Source organism: Hippocampus comes, unplaced genomic scaffold (assembly GCF_001891065.2).
Source record: "Hippocampus comes isolate QL1 unplaced genomic scaffold, H_comes_QL1_v1.1 scaffold7, whole genome shotgun sequence".
Classification (NCBI taxonomy): Eukaryota; Metazoa; Chordata; class Actinopteri; order Syngnathiformes; family Syngnathidae; genus Hippocampus; species Hippocampus comes.
The window spans coordinates 2,965,364-2,983,272 of record NW_017842060.1 but is presented as its reverse complement, the minus strand read 5'-3'; the positions used below and the strand labels follow the sequence as shown (position 1 = coordinate 2,983,272).

The 17,909-nt window shown below is 44.7% G+C and overlaps 1 protein-coding gene across 1 annotated transcript in view; it reads right to left on the bottom strand.

Annotated features, from left to right (window-relative positions):
* Positions 1-17,909, bottom strand: part of nr3c2 (nuclear receptor subfamily 3, group C, member 2) — a 59,457-nt gene that overhangs the window by 4,780 nt on the left and 36,768 nt on the right. The window contains exons 3-7 of the mRNA XM_019862414.1: positions 13,281-13,408; positions 6,775-6,891; positions 5,807-6,145; positions 3,555-3,699; positions 142-272 (exon numbers count right to left, since the gene is read on the bottom strand). Of these exons, the coding sequence (XP_019717973.1) occupies positions 142-272; positions 3,555-3,699; positions 5,807-6,145; positions 6,775-6,891; positions 13,281-13,408 (860 nt within the window). The remainder of the gene's footprint in view (positions 1-141; positions 273-3,554; positions 3,700-5,806; positions 6,146-6,774; positions 6,892-13,280; positions 13,409-17,909) is intronic.

Here is a 17,909-nt window from a genome sequence, read left to right as displayed (position 1 = left end):
CACTGACGGGTGTGAATAGTGACCGTCTGTAGAGAGTGAATGATGGGGGAGGGAAAAAAAAAGTCACATTACAGCCTTCCGATAATATAGTGACCAGGTGTCTTTTTTTTTTTTTTTGTACACGGGCTCGTAGCTTCTTACTTGTGCTGAGAAGCAGCAGGACTTTCATGGAGAGGAACTCGTTGTAGGTGAGCTGCAGCCGAACAAACTCCTGGCTCACCTGCCTCATGCCCAGGCAAAGGCTGTACATGGCAGACTGCTGCATCCGGTCCCTGGAAAATGGGGTCCAGGAAGGATATCGTTAATGTGGCGGCACGGAGACAAAGGAAGCACTCTTTTATCGTTGAAAGTATTGTTCGCAAAGATATCGAGCGTAGGAAGAAACCTCCCCTGGGCCTCGAAACAGTTTGTGAGGCAAAATTTCTCGTTTGCGCCTCATGGAAGCACAGTGACTTGTCAACAAAACAAACTCAAACACAAAAATCTCATTCACGGCGTCGCTGCTTAGGCTACAACTGGATTTCTCATTCGCTGATGTGACTCAGCAGGGGCAGGCCAGGCCACGCCTTTTAAAGCCACACACCTTCAAAGTCACATTTCGGAACTCGAGCATGGTGACCCCAAATGAACAGAAATAACGCCTGCACCTCGTTTGTATATTTTGCATTGCATGTGCATATCGAAGATGCGGCAGAGTAAGAGATAAAATGGTCACCTAAAATCATGCAATTTCATGTAAAATAACGTCAAACATTTCGGCGACAGAATGTAAGTTATATTACTTGCGTTGAAACAATACAGTCGAACCTCGTTTCAACGCTATCATGTTCGCATTTCAAAATCCCAATTTCACATCATTCGTTTTCCATTTGTTGATTTTGCTTACAAGGTAAACTTCATTATAACGAGCCGCATTGCTGTACTTGCGCAGGCACGGCGCAAAAACGGAAGCGAATCTCGCTCTCGGTGAAAGCTGAATTGATCTCTCACTTTCGAACGAGGACTCTCCCAGACGAAGCTCCGCCGAAACTACCGATTGGCAAAGTCGCCGATTCCGACAATCATCCGTAGTGGCGACAAAATCATGGCAGAGTTTGAGGCTAACAGACGGAAAGATGATCGATCGTAAACGGCTTCGGGGTGCGGCGCATCCTAAACTGATGACACTTGGCTTCGCGGGCGGCACTGGCAGTTAGTTGCCGATGGCGACTAACATTTGCTGACTGAATGTTTTCAGTTGTGAAGTGGGAACGCGACAATCGTTTGGCTTATAAAACCTTTTTTCTTTATATACGCGTATTTGTAATTGACGTGTTTACACTGTCATACATGTTCATGTTTTTCCACCTATAAACGTTCACACTGTATTATACATCGTCGTTGGCGTACACTATTGGAAATGGTTACGACGAACTACTCTTATGTCCCTCGAGGTACGTTCTAATGAGGCTCGACTATATTGTATTCATTTATGGACATGTTGGATTTATGTGCCGTCGCATCATTTAAGACCATCTAATAAAATAATATTGCATTTAATGCCATGTCTATCGACTGTAAGTTCATCGAACGTAACATAGTTGACTGTATATCTAATTAGCATATTGTTCACGTAATGTACATTTAACATAGCGTATTTACGGTAAGGCCCTTCGGATTATAAGGCACACCTTCAATGAATTCCCTATTTTAAAACTGTTTTCATATATCGGGCGCACCGCATTATAAGGCGCACAGAATAGAAGCTACGACAATGGCTTAGGTTGCGTTATGCATCCACTAGATGGAGCTACGCTAAAGGGAATAAAATACAATCCAGCTTTATTTATACAGAGCCTTCACAACCGCTGCAGTTGTAATGTAACAAAGCGCATTACAGAACATTTCAAATACCACGTCCAAGAAATCTGAATATTGATCTATGGATATGGCGCATCGGATTATGAGGCGCACTTAGGAAATGGAATGATTTTAGGTGCGCTTTATAGTGAGGAAAATACGGTAATGTAAAATAAATCGAACGTAAGGCAATGACATCTGATGTCATGTCACTACAACATACAGAATGTCAGGTCATAACACGAACATGCCGACCACAACAGAATAAAATGTGATCTTTGTGCTGAGTGTAGCTGCGCATATTCTCCCCAGCTGTTTTCTTGCTTGCTCACTGTCTAAAACGAGCCACTGCTGCTGCTGCCGGTTTTCGCTGCTCTTTATTTTCTCTCCAAATTGTTTGTACTTGTCTCAAAATTCTTTTCCCTCGGCTGGAAGAAGCACTCATCCTGACGTTCGCGCTCGGGCAACTGACACAAGTCGGCGTCCAGCTGAAGAAACAATTAGATTTTTTTTTCTTCCCCGGCCAAGCGTGACATCAGAATTCCTTTTTAAAGGGGGGACAAACGTCCCATCCTGCTTGAGCCGTCCGTGTATATTTACTGTGTTTTGTGGGCAAATCCTACCGGTGATATTTCTTCTAAAACCTTCGATTTTGCCGAACTCGGCGTTCATTGTTCTCACTCGGCCCATATTGTTCATTATTTAACCCTTTCATGCACAAATAATGATAACCTGAAAAGCTGTCCACTGTTGTAACCGCTCTCCCTAAAAGGGTTAAGGCAAATACCGACTTAAAAAAAAAAAGTTAACTCTGCAGGTACCACCAAAATGAGTGAGACAGTAGTATAATAGGCCCAAGTGTTTATCCAAAAACTAGCCATTTATTTGTGAAAAGGAGACACTTAATATTATTGTCAGCTAGTGATGTTGTCTGAACATTAACACCGTGCTTCTAAAAATGAAAATAAATACTTCAATTAAGTTGAAAAGTATTTCCCATAAAAGTTCAATAAAATGTTGATCTCAATAAACATCGTACGAAAAAGTGAAATACAACTGAACTGTACTGTATTTATGTATGTTGAAGCCACTGTAACGTTACGCACAATTTAAACATTTAATTGATTGAGTCGATCGAGTACCACTCGGTGTCCTTGAACCACACTTTGAGAATCGCCGATTTCAAGTGTTTGAAATGTACACAAAGCACTGCCTATTTGCAGTTTGGCATTCACAAAATGACCTCTTTGCTGTTTTGTGTATGAAATTTGGTGGTTCTCGGTGTTGGTGTCAACAAAGCTTGTTCAAATGAATTGGGGAGTTTAAGTTCCAAATAAGCAGTGCTTTGACGCCATCTTGTGGCATCCATGTTGCAATTAAACTTTTTTGGGGGGGGGGGCAATAATTATTGAGAGATGATACAAAAAATCGAGAGGTTCACTGTAGCTTACTGTAATGCCATCACTGGTGGGAAAGGAGAGCTAGATGCCCTTGCACAATAATATATATGGTATTTTCTACTCACATAATACTTGAAATATTTTTGGTGTGTTTGAAAAGTGGATTAAAAATATGTAAAGAGTATGGGCGGGCTAAAATTTAACTCCTCACCCCCAATTTCTTTGGGAGTTGATTTCAATGTGGTATGCCACAAATGGTTTTTTTTGGTTTGTTTTTGGGGTTTTTTTTTTGCGTACGTGTGTGTGTGGACTTACTCGTTGAATATGAGGTCAGGGGCGAAGTAGAGCAGCTGTCCGTTGGTGTGTTTGTAGGAGCGCCAGCCGAGACAAAACGAGGACAGGCACATCCACGAGTACTGGATCAACGTAATTTGGTCCTCGATGGGCAGGCCCCGAAAACCTTGAGGAAGAACAAACAAATTCAATCTCGACACAACAACAAAGGCGCGGCGGTGCTTTTCGGTGTTGGGTCATACGTTCGGATACAAATTGTTCGTAATTGATTCATCAGCCGTGTCGATTATTTGGGCGGTTAATCGATGAATCGGTAAAAAAAACACAAAGGAAGAAGAAAAGCATATTTTAATTTCCATCCTTTGATTCAAAAAAAAAACGGCATGGAGGACAACAGAAATCGGAGAATTTTCATTCTTCAGAGGCTGAAATGCCATGACTGGATCATGTGATAATTGTTTAGTTGTCGATTAATCAATGCGCCTCTAGACGCAACAATTTTTTTATTTTTCAGATAACCATCAACTGTTTCTGATCATACAAAAATTACAATTTGGAAGCCCGTGCTTTTCTCCGGACGGCGACATTCCTCACCAAAGTCTGCTGACGGTTGTAAACAAACGAAACAAATCGCGTTTTCAGCAGTTTCCCAGAGCGGGCCGCATATCTTTTCCCGAGTGTCGCATTATCGCTACGATTTATTTGCAATGTGCACGTCAGAGGGTAACGCCGCTTCTGCGGCTAACATGCAAAATCCCATTGAGGATTCTGGTTATGATGCCTTTGCGAGGGCCTCCAGAAATAGACGCCTGAACGGGAACGCTGCCAAACTCTCAATCAATGCCTGGCGAGGTGCTCCACATAACAACACCACCCCCACCCCCCAAAAAAAGCCAACTGAGGACAGACGAGTGACTTATCCGCCGGGCGTTGGGACTATTTGCGTCCACGGGGGGGATGTCGCCGCGCTCATTCCGAAACACGTCGCTCGAATTCCGTCATGCGATCGGCCGCTGCCTCGACGTACGAGTTCAGTTGGTTCCCTGAGCACACTTGTAACTCAAATTTGACAAATCAAATATGTAATAAAAAGAACAAGGCTAGCATAAGCTTTAACATGAGAAAAAAATGTGCAAAAAGACAATTTGACCTGAAAAATCATGTCACAGTACAGCCATAATTAAAAAAATAATATTTTAAAAATAAATTTTAAATATGTATTTAAATAAAGAGGCATAACTAATTTTTAAGTTTTAAAAATAAGGTACCGGGTAATTTGACTCACAATTACTTTACTTTTTACTTTGCTATCGTTAAAAAAGAGTGTCAAAATCACACAAATTAAGAAAAAATATGATATATTATTAGGATTATTTTATATTCTTATTATATTTAAATAAAATGACAAAACAAGGCCGGTTCAGGTTTTATATAAAAGATTCGTTTAAAAAAAAAAAAATCATTTCATTTGACTCACAATAAACCCCCCAAAAACCATTTTTTAAAAAAACTGGCTAATTCAAAAAGAGAAGGATTTTTATCCCAATCATTTTGTACATTAAAATCAAAGCTTGATTTTTCTTTCCCTTTTTTTTTTCTTTCTTCATGGGGCAACTTGACAGGCAACGTAACAGGATGGGATTTAATAGGCCTCTGACTTTGAAGCTAACCGGTTGATATTCACAGACGGAACATCCTTATCTCATCTAACTGCACTTTAATGAGACGCATCAGAGGCAACATCTGGCCAGAGCCGCCACGTAAATGCCTTCACTCTTCTAAGTCCACATTTCTATTTAACGCTCAAATAGGATTCCGTCGCTAATCTCATTGCAAGATTTGCCAAACCGTTTCCGGGCCTGAAAGGAAAGAAAAGCGGGAAGCCCTGCAGACAACGCGAGCGAGCGCGGGCATGAATATCGTCTTCATTAAAACGTGCAATTGCATTACAAGAGGCTCTGTGGACTGACATTTCATAGAAAGTGGAAGGTTCAACGTGCGAAACTAAAATCACAATTTACGAAATACTGTCCAATCAGAAATGTTTCTCCGTTTTTTAAAATTTTTTTCCAGGAATCAGGACGTTAAATTTTTACTTTATAGCACTACGTCGTATTTCATTCATCACCGTGATTGTTGTTCGTATTTGAATGCACTGTTCAATTCAACGTTATTGCTCCAAATGTCGTTCTATTCAAATGAAAAAAAGAAGAAAAAAAAAAAGCTAAGCCCAAAATAGCATCGAGGCCACCCGTCCGTCCGTCCGCACTAACCTGGAAGTACTTTGGCCCACTTGACCATGCGCACCATCTGCTTGCCGGCCAGGCAGTTGAGGCTGGACAGCAGGTGGTCGGTGGTGTCGGGCTGCGTGTTATCGAAGCCCGAGTACACCTCTTCGGGCTCGATGAGCTCCAGCACGCTGCAGATGGACGGCGGCAGGAAAGGTGTGACCACGCTGGCCCCGCGGGGCATCAAGGCAGCGCTGGCGGCGTTGGCGTTAAGCTCCTTCTCCGACGACAGGAAGTCCACGCCGGCCGCCGGCTGGCTCTCCTTGGTTGATTGCAGGTCGTCGCCGACGCCCTTTAACTTGCCCAACTTCTTGGATTTACGAGCTGTCGGAAGGAGCGCAGCGTTAGCCGCAGTTAGCGAAGATGACCGAGCAAAAAAATAAATCAATAGTGCGGGCTTTGGGAATCAAGAGTTTCATCAAACTTCTTCGAGTGAGGGTGGTGGTGTACGTGGTGAGCAGTCTGCATGAATGAAGAGCGAGACAATTACGCTAATCACGATCCTTGATGTGAGCTGTGAAGATGAAATCTGAATTAAAAAAAAAAAAAGACTCCTCAATATTTGGCGGATGTAACTATTTTGGTTGCCTTTCGTCCGCTGAAGAGAATTATTTCCACTTGCTGAGTTGGAAAAATTTGGGTGTGGCTCCACCAACTGATGTCATAAAGGCGTTCTTTTTCAGCAGCTAATAGTGTCGTTTGAAAGTATAAATGTGTTTTATCTGCACAGTCAAAAGGAGACTTTGTGGCACTCAGGTATTTGGTCAAGAGGCAGCATGTAAATGGGAACTAAAATCGGACCTAAGATTGAACCTTGCGGTGCACCACACGCAAGTCTTAGGGGTGGGTGAGTCTTGATTACCGATCGGTGACAGCAATAGGTTCGTTTTTCAATGATAGGAATGGGTGTTTGCTTGCATTAGCATCATAGCTACGGTACTTCGAGTCCTCACCTCCGAGGTTCATCCCGGCCTGGAGGCACTTGCGCACGCGGCACGCCGGGCAGTTTTTCCGTCGGATCTTGTCGATGATGCAGTCGTTCCTCCCGGCGCAAAGGTAGTTGTGCTGGCCTAGGAAACAAATGACGAAAGTCAGTGTATGATTCGACTTTTGGGGGGCAAAGTAGTGCCGTGCTCGCTCCACATGAACCAGCAGAGGGCACGTTTGTTGTGATTTGTCCAATGAAAAGCTGACATTTCTGAGTTATTTATCAACTTTCATGAAATACTGACAATCGATTTGACTGATGCTTGGACGACCCCAGCATACTTGCGGGTGGGCACTTGCGGGTTCACACATTCTTTTTTTCCAAGATTGTTTTAATATTTTGGGGGGAAGTCCCCCCCCCCCCCCAAAATCATGAGGGATGAGCTTTTTCACCAAATTGGAGTTATTGTTGATCCACCTTTGAAACAGACAACGATGACGTCAGATGGACAAAGTGTCATTATGCGGCATCAAAATCATGAGATTTGGCAACGGTTCAAAATCCTGAGGAAAACCATGATTAACGATCAAGAAGAGTCACTGCCATATGGATATAAATCACCAAGATATACATCCCGCAGACTTCATTGCAGCCATAAAACATTGAAATCGCTCTTTTGCAAAATGAAAACAGCGGCATTGAATTCTTTGTGGTCCAATTCTGGAATAATCCGCTCCCTCCCAAGTCGCTAGCTAGCATACTACGTTTCCATCTTCACCGAGCACAAAGAAACAAGACTTGGAAATACGCCGTGCCAGTCGAGAAAAGCAGCACGAAACAGGAAGTCGACACCTTCCAAAATGAAAGCAGAATACTACTGAACGACGCATGTTGGCTTCGAGAAGTGTCTCCAAGGAGCAGGCAGGCGCGACAGAGATGCTAACGAGCCCCGCGACTCGCCCTCGGATACAGCCGGTCGGCTTCCTCCTTTTCCTCTTCCTCCTCTTCCATTTATCCATCCATCCTTCCCTTCTTGAAACTCGGAGCGCCATACGCCGACACACACACACACACACACACACACACACACACACACACACACACACACACACGCAGTCCATGCCGCTCCACTTGGCAATTTGAAAAAAAACACACACACACTGCAATCCTTGTATCTGGCATCCCCAACACACACACACACACACACACACACACACACAGAGACCCCTGCGAGCCCAGTGCATGACCTCGCTCTACATAATGAGCTTGTGTGTGTGTGTGTGTGTGTGTGTGTGTGTGTGTGTGTGTGTGTGTGTGTGTGTGTGTGTGTGTGTGTGTGTCTTCATGCTTTTGGAGTTGTTTTCATGTGCGCTTTTTGTACGTCCTGGCGTCCATTGCATTTTTGTGCCAAAAGCCAAGGAGGCGAGCTGCATGAGGAGAGGCAGCAGCTGTAGCCCCGCTTCACTATTTCTGGCAAAGTCACATGACCGTTACATAAGCACATTTTTCCCGCTCTAAAAAGCAGTAAACTGCGACACAGGAAACACATAGCAGGCAGGAGCAGCCAGTGGACCCAAGACCACCCCCCTGCACCCCCCCACTCTTTCGATGCACAACACAAACTCACTCACACAAACACCGTTGCAACTCTTGACCGTTGGGCTCATTCCCCCGAGTTGGGTTAATGATTGTGAAGTTGACACGTGGGCAGAAGTCAGTAAATGTGCATGCACCGTCAGATGGATGCAAGACTGACTGGAATGTCACTGAGCATCAATCTATACAATAATGAGGGCCAGACCGATTAGATTCATTTCTTTATTTATTTTTAGGTCAATTTCGATCTACAGCAGATTAAAATTCTGATACCCGATTAATTGGCCGATTCATTTGAAAATGCCCACGACGACGATATGAATTACAAGCAGAAAATGTGACTGTTATACGATATTTTATACTTTAGTGTTGAACTTAGCAGAGAAAAATCTGTGTGGGTTTTTTTTTTTTTTTTTTGGGTGGAGTGGTTGAATGTCATAAATTTTGCCTTATGTTGTCAAGATAAGAAAAGTATACCTTTATTCGTCTCAGAATGGAGAAATTCCCAATTTACAGCAGCAAAGTTATGAAAGGAAAAAAGAACGAACAAAATGTAGAGGAGCTGCTGTAAAGACAGCCATTCTCACGGCACCAACTTGAAGTCACACGTTAGTGTGTAAAAAAAATAAATAAATAAAAAATAATAAATGGACATGCCAGATTTTAAAAGCAATATTGGTTTGCCGATTAATCGGACGGGCCCTAATCAAAGTACACACTGCACTGCCTTGACAGTCAAAGAGCAAACACCATTAATTTTGTATCACAGATGCTTGAACACTGCAGCAAAGCCACATGATCGCAATGGATATAAAAAGTCTACACACCCCTGTTGAAATTTTTGTAATATCATAAAATGAGAAATCATTTCGAAACTTTTCGCATCATTTACGTCACCTAGAACATGTGAGTGGGAGCGTCAAAATGAAACCGGATGATAATGTGATCGCCCAAGTGTGCACACCCTCATAACCGAGGATCAACCAAATGCACTCAAACTCATGTTAACTGGAAGTCAACACACACCTGATGCCATTAAAAATGCCTGATTAATAAGTACCATGTCAGGCTCAGATGTTCTAGTCGGCTTTTCCTGACATTTTTGTCCTCATTTATCAGAGCGCAAGCTATGGTCCGCAAAGAGCTTCCGCACCAAGTAACAACAATACTGAAAGAAACGCAGGAATTTCTGGCAAGTACTGGCTGCTTAGCATATGTGACAAATATCTCTTGTCTTCTTTCAAGCCGGACTACATTTTTGCAAAAACACACTTGAAATGTTTTTAAAAAGTGAAAAAAGTCTGGTAAAAATGTAAGAATGTATTTTTTATTATTTGCGAATGGCTGTATTATTTATGAATATATATATTTTTTTAGGATTTGTGCATCCAGAAAATATATTCAGCATGTATTTATTTGAGGGTTTATGTAATGTTACGCTTGGTAATTACTCACTCTGGTGTCTTGCTGCATCCTGTTACATCATTGTGCAAGGGAAACACTCTCTTAAAAAAACAGCACACACGCACATACACACACACACACACAGACTTTTTTTGAAGTAAAGCCAAGCTGACAATTCATTTCTAAAGACAGTAACATTTTAAAGCCTTGAGGAAACAACAAGCGCCTGCCCCCCCCCTCCCCCTACTCTTCAGTGTACTAGCAAAGGCCATTCAGCGCCGCCGCTTCCATGAAGGCAAAGAAGTCGCCATGCATGTGCTAAAATCCACGTCAACCTGACGATGGATTAACACATTTAATCAACCTTTCATGGCAAAACAATACAAATCGCTTTGTCCAACCTGTCTGTGATGGCTGCGCATCAGCAACTGAAGCAAACAAAACCCGTGCGATGGAATTGTTCGCGGCGAGCGCCCAAATCACTGATAAAAAGATTTCGTTGTCTAACTTGTGTTTGTTGTGCACGGTCCGATGCTTACTCTGCACATTTGGCATTTTTCCAACCCCGCGGGAAATAATGGCTCCAATAATGAGTTGTTGTTTCTTTTTATCGTCTGAATAAGTGTCTTTTTAAGGCTTTTTTTAAAGCCATTTAGCATGTTAGCGTAGCTTCTTGAGTGTCGAGGGAGCCCCGGAGCTGAACATGCTTACTGCATATTTTCTAGGCTGCACATCGCTGCGTCTCTAACCTAAATACCTTCGACAATGTGGGTCACACGCACGCTTACAGTAGCGTTACTCCTGCACTCACACACACACACACATACACACACACACACACACACACACACACACGTACTTGTCTGAACACGCGTCTGAGAACGTCTGGAGCCTTTGCGATTACGACTTGTATGTTGCTAGACGTGTTGGCGAGGTGGCTGCGCTCCAGCTGTTGTTACATAACCCCCCACCCTCACACACCCACACACACACACATGCGCACAGACGCACACACACAACCTGAGCCATTCAGTTCTGTGGGAGGCCCCGTCCCGAGCTGGAAAAAAAACAAAAAGTGATTGGACGCCCCGAGAGCGCAAGCCGGCGTCCTCGCCTGACCTCTCTTTTTCGCCAGTGCGAGACGTAAGCGCACTGGCAAGCGCCGTCGTTTTTGAGCAAGGCGGCGAGTTGCTGCCGTTCGTAAATCTTTGCGCTTCAATGAGAGTGACTGGCAAACACGAGCAAAGGCGAGCTAAAAGGGGAATATTATTACGCAGCGCCGACGCGCCAAGCCGCTGATGACATGTGAATAATGCGCTGGCGTCCCTACGCCGATGCGCCGGGGCGCATGGAGCTGTTTATCAAGCGCAGCTGTTATGTATTATTCAAAAAAAAAAAAAAAAAAACTCAACAGAGGAGTGCTTGGCCGCTTACGCCGTTCGTTAGCGACGGTGTGACTTTAATAATAATAATAAGTCATAAAAGAAAAGTACAGTTGCGGATGCGTTGAGGTCGAGGGTTTTGAGAATGCTCAATCGTTATGGGGGACGGCAAGGAGGTTTGCATTTCAGCAGCGGAGGGTGCGGGAAGGAGTGTCTGGGTGGAGGAGGGAGGAGGGGAGGCCTGATTGTGAAGGGCTTTGGAGGTGAGTAGGAGAAGTTTAAATTGAATGCGCTGGGGGAACGGGGAGCCAGTGGAGGTTTTGAAGGGCGGGGGTGAGAAGGCGGGCGGCAGCGTTGTCGTTTATTAAGCCCAATTTCGAATCGGAAGTCAGCCATTTTGGGTTGAAGCAGCTCATACATTGACGTACTCCAACCTTCTGTGAATTTTATTCTGCTTATCCGGAGTCCGGGTCAGGTCGGGTTGCTGGCGTAGCGTCACGGGCACGGAATCCCAGAAGTGTCCCTCCCCCAGCCACTTCATCCAGCTCACGGGGAAATATGCATGAGTGTTGTAAAATATGTGTACTGTATATACGAGATTTTTATGACTTGGCGGCACCGGCGACTGGTTCTGCCTGTTAAGCTGTCTTGAAAACCAGGAAATGGCTAAATCTGTCAGCCAATCAGGAGAAAGCGTTAGCACGGTCCCACTTGGCCGCAGTCGGGAAAAACCAAGCTCTCGCATGTGGCGTTAAAGTTTGATGATCATTTCGAACCCCCCCCCGCAAACGTGCTTGGGTCCGCTCCAGTTTACCCGAACGACAAGAATGAGCACCGCTTTCGTCGTTTTACCCTCCACTGTCGCTGGGTTCCAACCCTTGAATGCTAATTACTTTTGCAGCAATGAGCCAGTTAGCAGCCCAAACGTTGGCGCTCCCTCTAGGCAGGAAGTGCCCAAAGAAATCCGAATGGGGGTCAGGCTCTTCTCTTTTCCCCTTGTACGGATGCCCGCTCTCTGCTGTTCCTCTCCATTGCCCACTCAGAGAAGGAAATCATGCAATAAAAAAAGGGTAGGCGGGGACGGGGATGGGGGCGGGGGTGGGGGGGGGTCATGCTGCTGACGCATTGCTTCCCATCCTTCTCAATTCCCCCCATCTCGTTATCTGTCTGACTTTTTCTTTGTCCTTCCTCCCCGCTGCATCGCCGTCCTCTGTCTCTCCTCGCCTCGTTGCGTCCCTTCCTCTCTCTTTTACACTTTGGAGCGGAGATGACGGGAGCGGGGGGTCAGCCGAGTTGCGATTGCCCGGCAACCTTGGCGGCGTCACGGGCTGCCCTCATTATGCCGCGGCGGCGGCCCGCAGCGGCAGGTGTTTGCGCCGTCGAGAAACTCCGAGCAATCTTTTTGTTGATGTTATTTTAGGACGGACGAGACGACGTGAGGCGTAGGACGTTCGGTCGGTCTCCCTAGCGACGGTGTGTCAACATGGCCAGCCTGAAATCGGCATTTGATTTGGAAAGTGCGCAATGGCTCTTGTTGAAATTGTCAGCAGAGCACCCGGAGGCGCGTCGAGGCGGCTGACTGCACCACTCGGTCTGGTTTTCATTCAGCAAATGTAAAAATAACCCCTGAAGCGAACCAATTAAACCTGCCCTCTCACCCCTCTTTTTGACGGCGGTCCCTTTAAATTGTTTTATATTAATTTTATTGTCTACATTAGATGATGTAAGCAAAAAAATAATAATAAATAAACTCCATCACGGGTGTCAAACTCAAGGCCCGGAGGCCAGATCTGGCCCTCCATATCATTTTGTGTGGCCCGCCATTTAGTGGCTGAAAGTGGAATTACACACAAAATTTATGAGGGCCTGAAATGATGTTAGACATGTGCACTCATTTTCGAATCGCTCTGGGAATTACACACAAAATTTATGAGGGCCTGAAATGACATGTGCACTCGTTTTCGAATCGCTCCATGAAACTTGTGTCTGGAGTTTGTTAATCTTTTTTTTCCTTTCAGCTTGTTTTTCATAGAATTCGGCCCTGCCAAAATGGCCAACTTTCTGTTCAGTTTTCCCTCTTCCATCTTTCAACAACCCGACAAAGTTGATGCACCCGCTTTTTCTGGATAGTACAAGTTGGGCGTCCTACCTTCCACGGCTCTTTTGAAGAAGACTTTGCAGCTGCCACACGTCACCACGCCGTAATGGCAGCCCGACGCTTCGTCCCCGCACACTAGGCACACCTTGGCCGTCGAGGAAGGTTGCCTCAGCGGCGAGCTGCAAGGACACAAAACAAACGTATGAGGCATCACTGAGGCACCAACAGTATTTGTGTCACGTTCAAAATCCCCGTAATAAACACCAACCGCGACCCGAACAGGCAGATTTTGCTCAGAGTTGCTTCTCATGTTAGCCACCGCTAACCGAGCAGGCAGTTTCGACTCTCTGAACCATTCACTCTGTGTTTATAAAAGCTAAATGAATGTGCCGGCCCCCGCCCCACCCCCCAAAAATTGCAAACTTAACACCATTGACCAGACGCTACCCGACCAAGCAGCACATATTATTGCTTGACCTGAAGTAGCTTGACAAAGCAATCATATTTAACATGTGACAGCATTTGTTGAAGTGATCTCTGACTTTTCGAGCAAGGCCAAAATACAAGGCAGGTTCGGGTGGCCCAGTGTTGCACCCAGCCACCAGAAGTCCAAAAGGGTATGTTTCCAATTCTCGATTCCCCCTCTCCTCACAATAGTCAAATTTGAAGTGCAGCAGATTTGACAGAGCACTTTTTCCCTTCCATTGCAGGCCAGACTGCAGTGACTGCACCAAAAAAAAAAAAAAAGTTCCAACTAAACAACAACCGCTACCTGACTCGACAGCTTGTAGATCATTATTACTTGGCCTCATCGTAAGCGTTCATAGGTCCAACTTCAAAATACTAAATAAATATAAATATCTCAAAATGGTTGATCCGCTAAGGAAAAAAAAAAAGATTATTTATTTATTTTTTTGATCAGCGTCAAAAATACGGTTTGTGACACTAAGCCATTTTTCATTAGAATTTGCTGATATGGTCTCCAAAAATTGGTTATTAGCCTCCATGATGACTAATCAGTACCGGTGTTGGCCCTGCCAAAAAAACAGATCACTCTCTTTTTAGTGCAGGGGTGTCAAACTCATTTTTGTCGTGCACCACATTTCAGTTACCGTTTCCCTTGGCGGGCCCTTATGACCGAAACCAAATTTAAAAAGTCAATAATCATGGTTCATTGGAACGTAACTATTGTTTAAGTTACTGTAATGAGCACTTTGGTTATAAGAAAATGCTTACAATATGTCTCTTATTTATTACATATAAAAAAAAATATTTTGGTAGAGGCCGGATCTGGACCCCAGGCCTTGAGTTTGACACTTACAATATGTCTCTTATTTATTACATATAAAAAAATATATATTTTGGGAGAGGCCGGATCTGGAACCCGGGCCTTGAGTTTGACAACCGTGCTTTTGTGTTTATGAAAGTAGACCTTATAGGTGAACTGGACACCATCCGCTTCCCTTTGAAGCAGCTTGTGGTTGTTTCATTTTTATTTTTTTTAAGGATTCATTTCAAAGTTTGTTCGTGCTCAAGAAAAAGAAATTACAGTCAGTCATTTTCTTTGGTTGGTGTTTTTTCCAGCACTTTGCCTAGTGCCCTATATAGAAATCGAATAACCCTCACGCACATTTCGTGCGGGCGCACACGCATGTAGATGGGTACACGGTGAGAACAGCTTGTATCAAAACATCCAAAGTGGCCTCAGCTTCCCTCTTCTTTTCTCCACTAATTGCCTCTCTGCCATCTAAATCAATGAGATGCAAGGTGATTGTCTGGTTAACATTCTCCTTCCATCCTTCATCAAGGCAGCTGCCAACCTCTCTCTCTCTCTCTCTCTCTCTCCCTCTCTCCCTGTCTCGCTCACATTTCCTCCAAGCTGGGAAGGGCCCCGGCGTCGGCGGCGCACTCGGATGCAATCAGGAGCGCTGATCTAATTCCCCCTCGTCCATCTACACACACATTCAATTTGTTAGGACGCTTAGAGGAGTCTCTGGTGAGGTGTTTGTCTGACTCTCTGGCACTGGGCCGTGTCATTTCCCCTAATGTGTGTGTGTGTGTGTGTGTGTGTGTGTGTGTGTGTGTGTGTGTGTGTGTGTGTTTTCAGTGGAGAATGAGTGTGTGTGAGTGTGTGTGTGTGTGTGTGTGTGTGTGTGTGTGTGCGTGCGCAAATCCAATCCATGTCCAGCCATGTTTTTCAGCATGTTAATCTACAGAACACACATACGAACATACGCCGGGCCTTATCAAACCGTTGCGGGCGTTGACATCGCAACCAATCGCTCTGCACTGTGACGAAAGACGAACAAAAAAAATAAAAGCACACACACACACACACAACACGTGCGTCCTGACTCACATTAAGAGTGAGCCAGCCAGCCAGCCAGCCAGCCTGCCGGTCCATGAGCAAGGTGACTTTCTCTCCCCTAGAGGGGTATATAGGTCACTCACTGCACGCTTACGAAAGCAGAGTTGACAGGCAAGGCTGCAGTGACTATGCACAAAAAGATTTAAAAAAAAAAAAAAAAAAAAGCCCCAAACTAAACACCAGCCGCTACCTGACTAGGCAGCTGGTGCATCGTTGTTGCTGGAACTGAAATTGATCCAAATGATATAAACAGGTAGGATAAGGGAGGATTCATAAACAAAACAAACAGACAAAAAATGATCCCAGGTACTGCTATCTTTAGATAGAATTCATTCCCCCGTCCACCACCCAACCATCAAAGCCTGGACATTAGCTTAGCATCGGGGTAAGCACGCAGCTCAAATGAGTTTGTCGCTTCCACTTATTTGTGTCTGTAGCTGTTTTTTTCTGAGGCACTGGTCGTGTACTCGTCTGTTGAACATGTTATTTTGGGGATGGTACACAGTTGCTTGTGTCTTTTTAGGCTAATAAAACTCGAACCCGTTTAAGCATAAGTTCTGAAAATCTGCAAAGACTGAGAACAATTTCGTACTGAATTGTTGAAGACTCCTTTTCACCATTTCACTCGCTATTCAAGTATGGAGCGCTGCCATTTCAGACGACCTGGCCAGCGGTCCGCTCGCTAGCTAGCGAGCTAGCCCGCTAAATCACTAGCCCGCTAGACCACGAGACCCTCTATATTATGTCGATTGTAGACCCACACACAACACAAAAGTGAGTCGCTGAGTTCTTGGATGACGACAACCGCGGTCCCTGGATAGACTTTGCTGGCTAATAGCTAGCGAGCCTCACTCGAGACACTTTTTTTGTCCTCAAGGAAGCAAAATATTGTAAATCCATTTGTAAAGGGCCGCAAATAGCGCATTATTTATGTATTTGTTTCTTTGCTTGTTTATTTTTTTTTTTCCTGCTGCACATAACGCACACGCCAGAAACGGCCACAGCAGTAAAGATCCGCGATTCAAATCTCGGGACCTCAAAACTGTAAGGCCGAGCTGCTAAGCGGTGCCCCGCGACGGCTCTAAAAAAAAAAAAATATCCCCTTCATCATCTCGCGTACGACCGAAGCGTCCTGCGGTGTTGTCAACTCGGACCCCGATCTTCCTATCCCCCGACCCTCGTCACGTCTCAACTCCATTTCCGACAGCCGACGACACAGATCCAAAAAAAAAGTCTCATTCTTCGCCCCGCCGCTTCCTTTTTTTTCCCCCTTCTCCCCCCTTCTTTTCCCTTCCCTTTATTTTTCTTCCTTCCCCGCGGAAAGCCCAGAGCTACCGCTTCATTGTTTTCTGCGTCCTTTCATCTCTTAAAGAGAACACACAAAGAGAGCTAACTGGTGGAGCTGATGTTTATTTCCCCCGACCGGTGCGAGTACACAAGGCCCCCAGTTTTCTGCCGCTTCTCAGACCGACCGGCGGGGGCTGCTTTCCACGCAGGATAATAATAGAACCAAAAAGGCCCAGTGTAACACAGAGATGTTTTGGGCCGTGACTTCTCCTCGAGCTTTTCCTCAAGTCATCTGCACGCTGGGAGGAGGAAAAAAAAAAAAAAATGCGCTCGCAGCAGGGAAGTCCCACCAGTGATTCATCACATCTTGCAGTCAAAGGCGCTCTATCACGGACAGTAGAGTCACTTCGGGCCTGACAACATGGCTGTAGAAGCTGCCTTGTCGGGTTGTGGATGGGTTTGGGGGCTTGTTTTTTTTTTTTTTTTTAAATTTCCCTGTGCTACACACTCCACGATACAAAATGACGGATAGACTTTGCTGAGCGTAGAAAATGCCTTGTCGGGCTGCGGATGGTTGCTGGTTTAATTTGGGGCTTGTTTGTTTTCTTTTTTTATTTTAATCAAGGAAAAAGTTGGATTTTTGCACGGAAAAAAAAAAAAAACTATTCAACAAAAACAGCTGATTTTTATTTGGAATCTTTTTAGTTTAATTTTTTTCCTTGCTTTCTGTCTTCCTCCCTCCACTTTCTTTCTTCTTCATTTCATCCTTTCGTTTTTCCTTCCTTTTTATTTCCTTTCTTTCCTTATGTATTTCCGTCCTTCCTTCCTGCCTTTTTTTTTTTTTTTTGCTCTTATTTATTCCTTCAAGTCCAACCATCCATCCTCTGTATATCGCTTATCCTCATCAGGGTGGCGGGTTTATCTGGAGTCTTTCCCGGCTGACTTTGGGTGCGAGGCGGCGTACACCCTCGACTGGTTGCCAGCCAATTGCAATTGTATTTATTCTTTCATAGAAAAATTGGTTG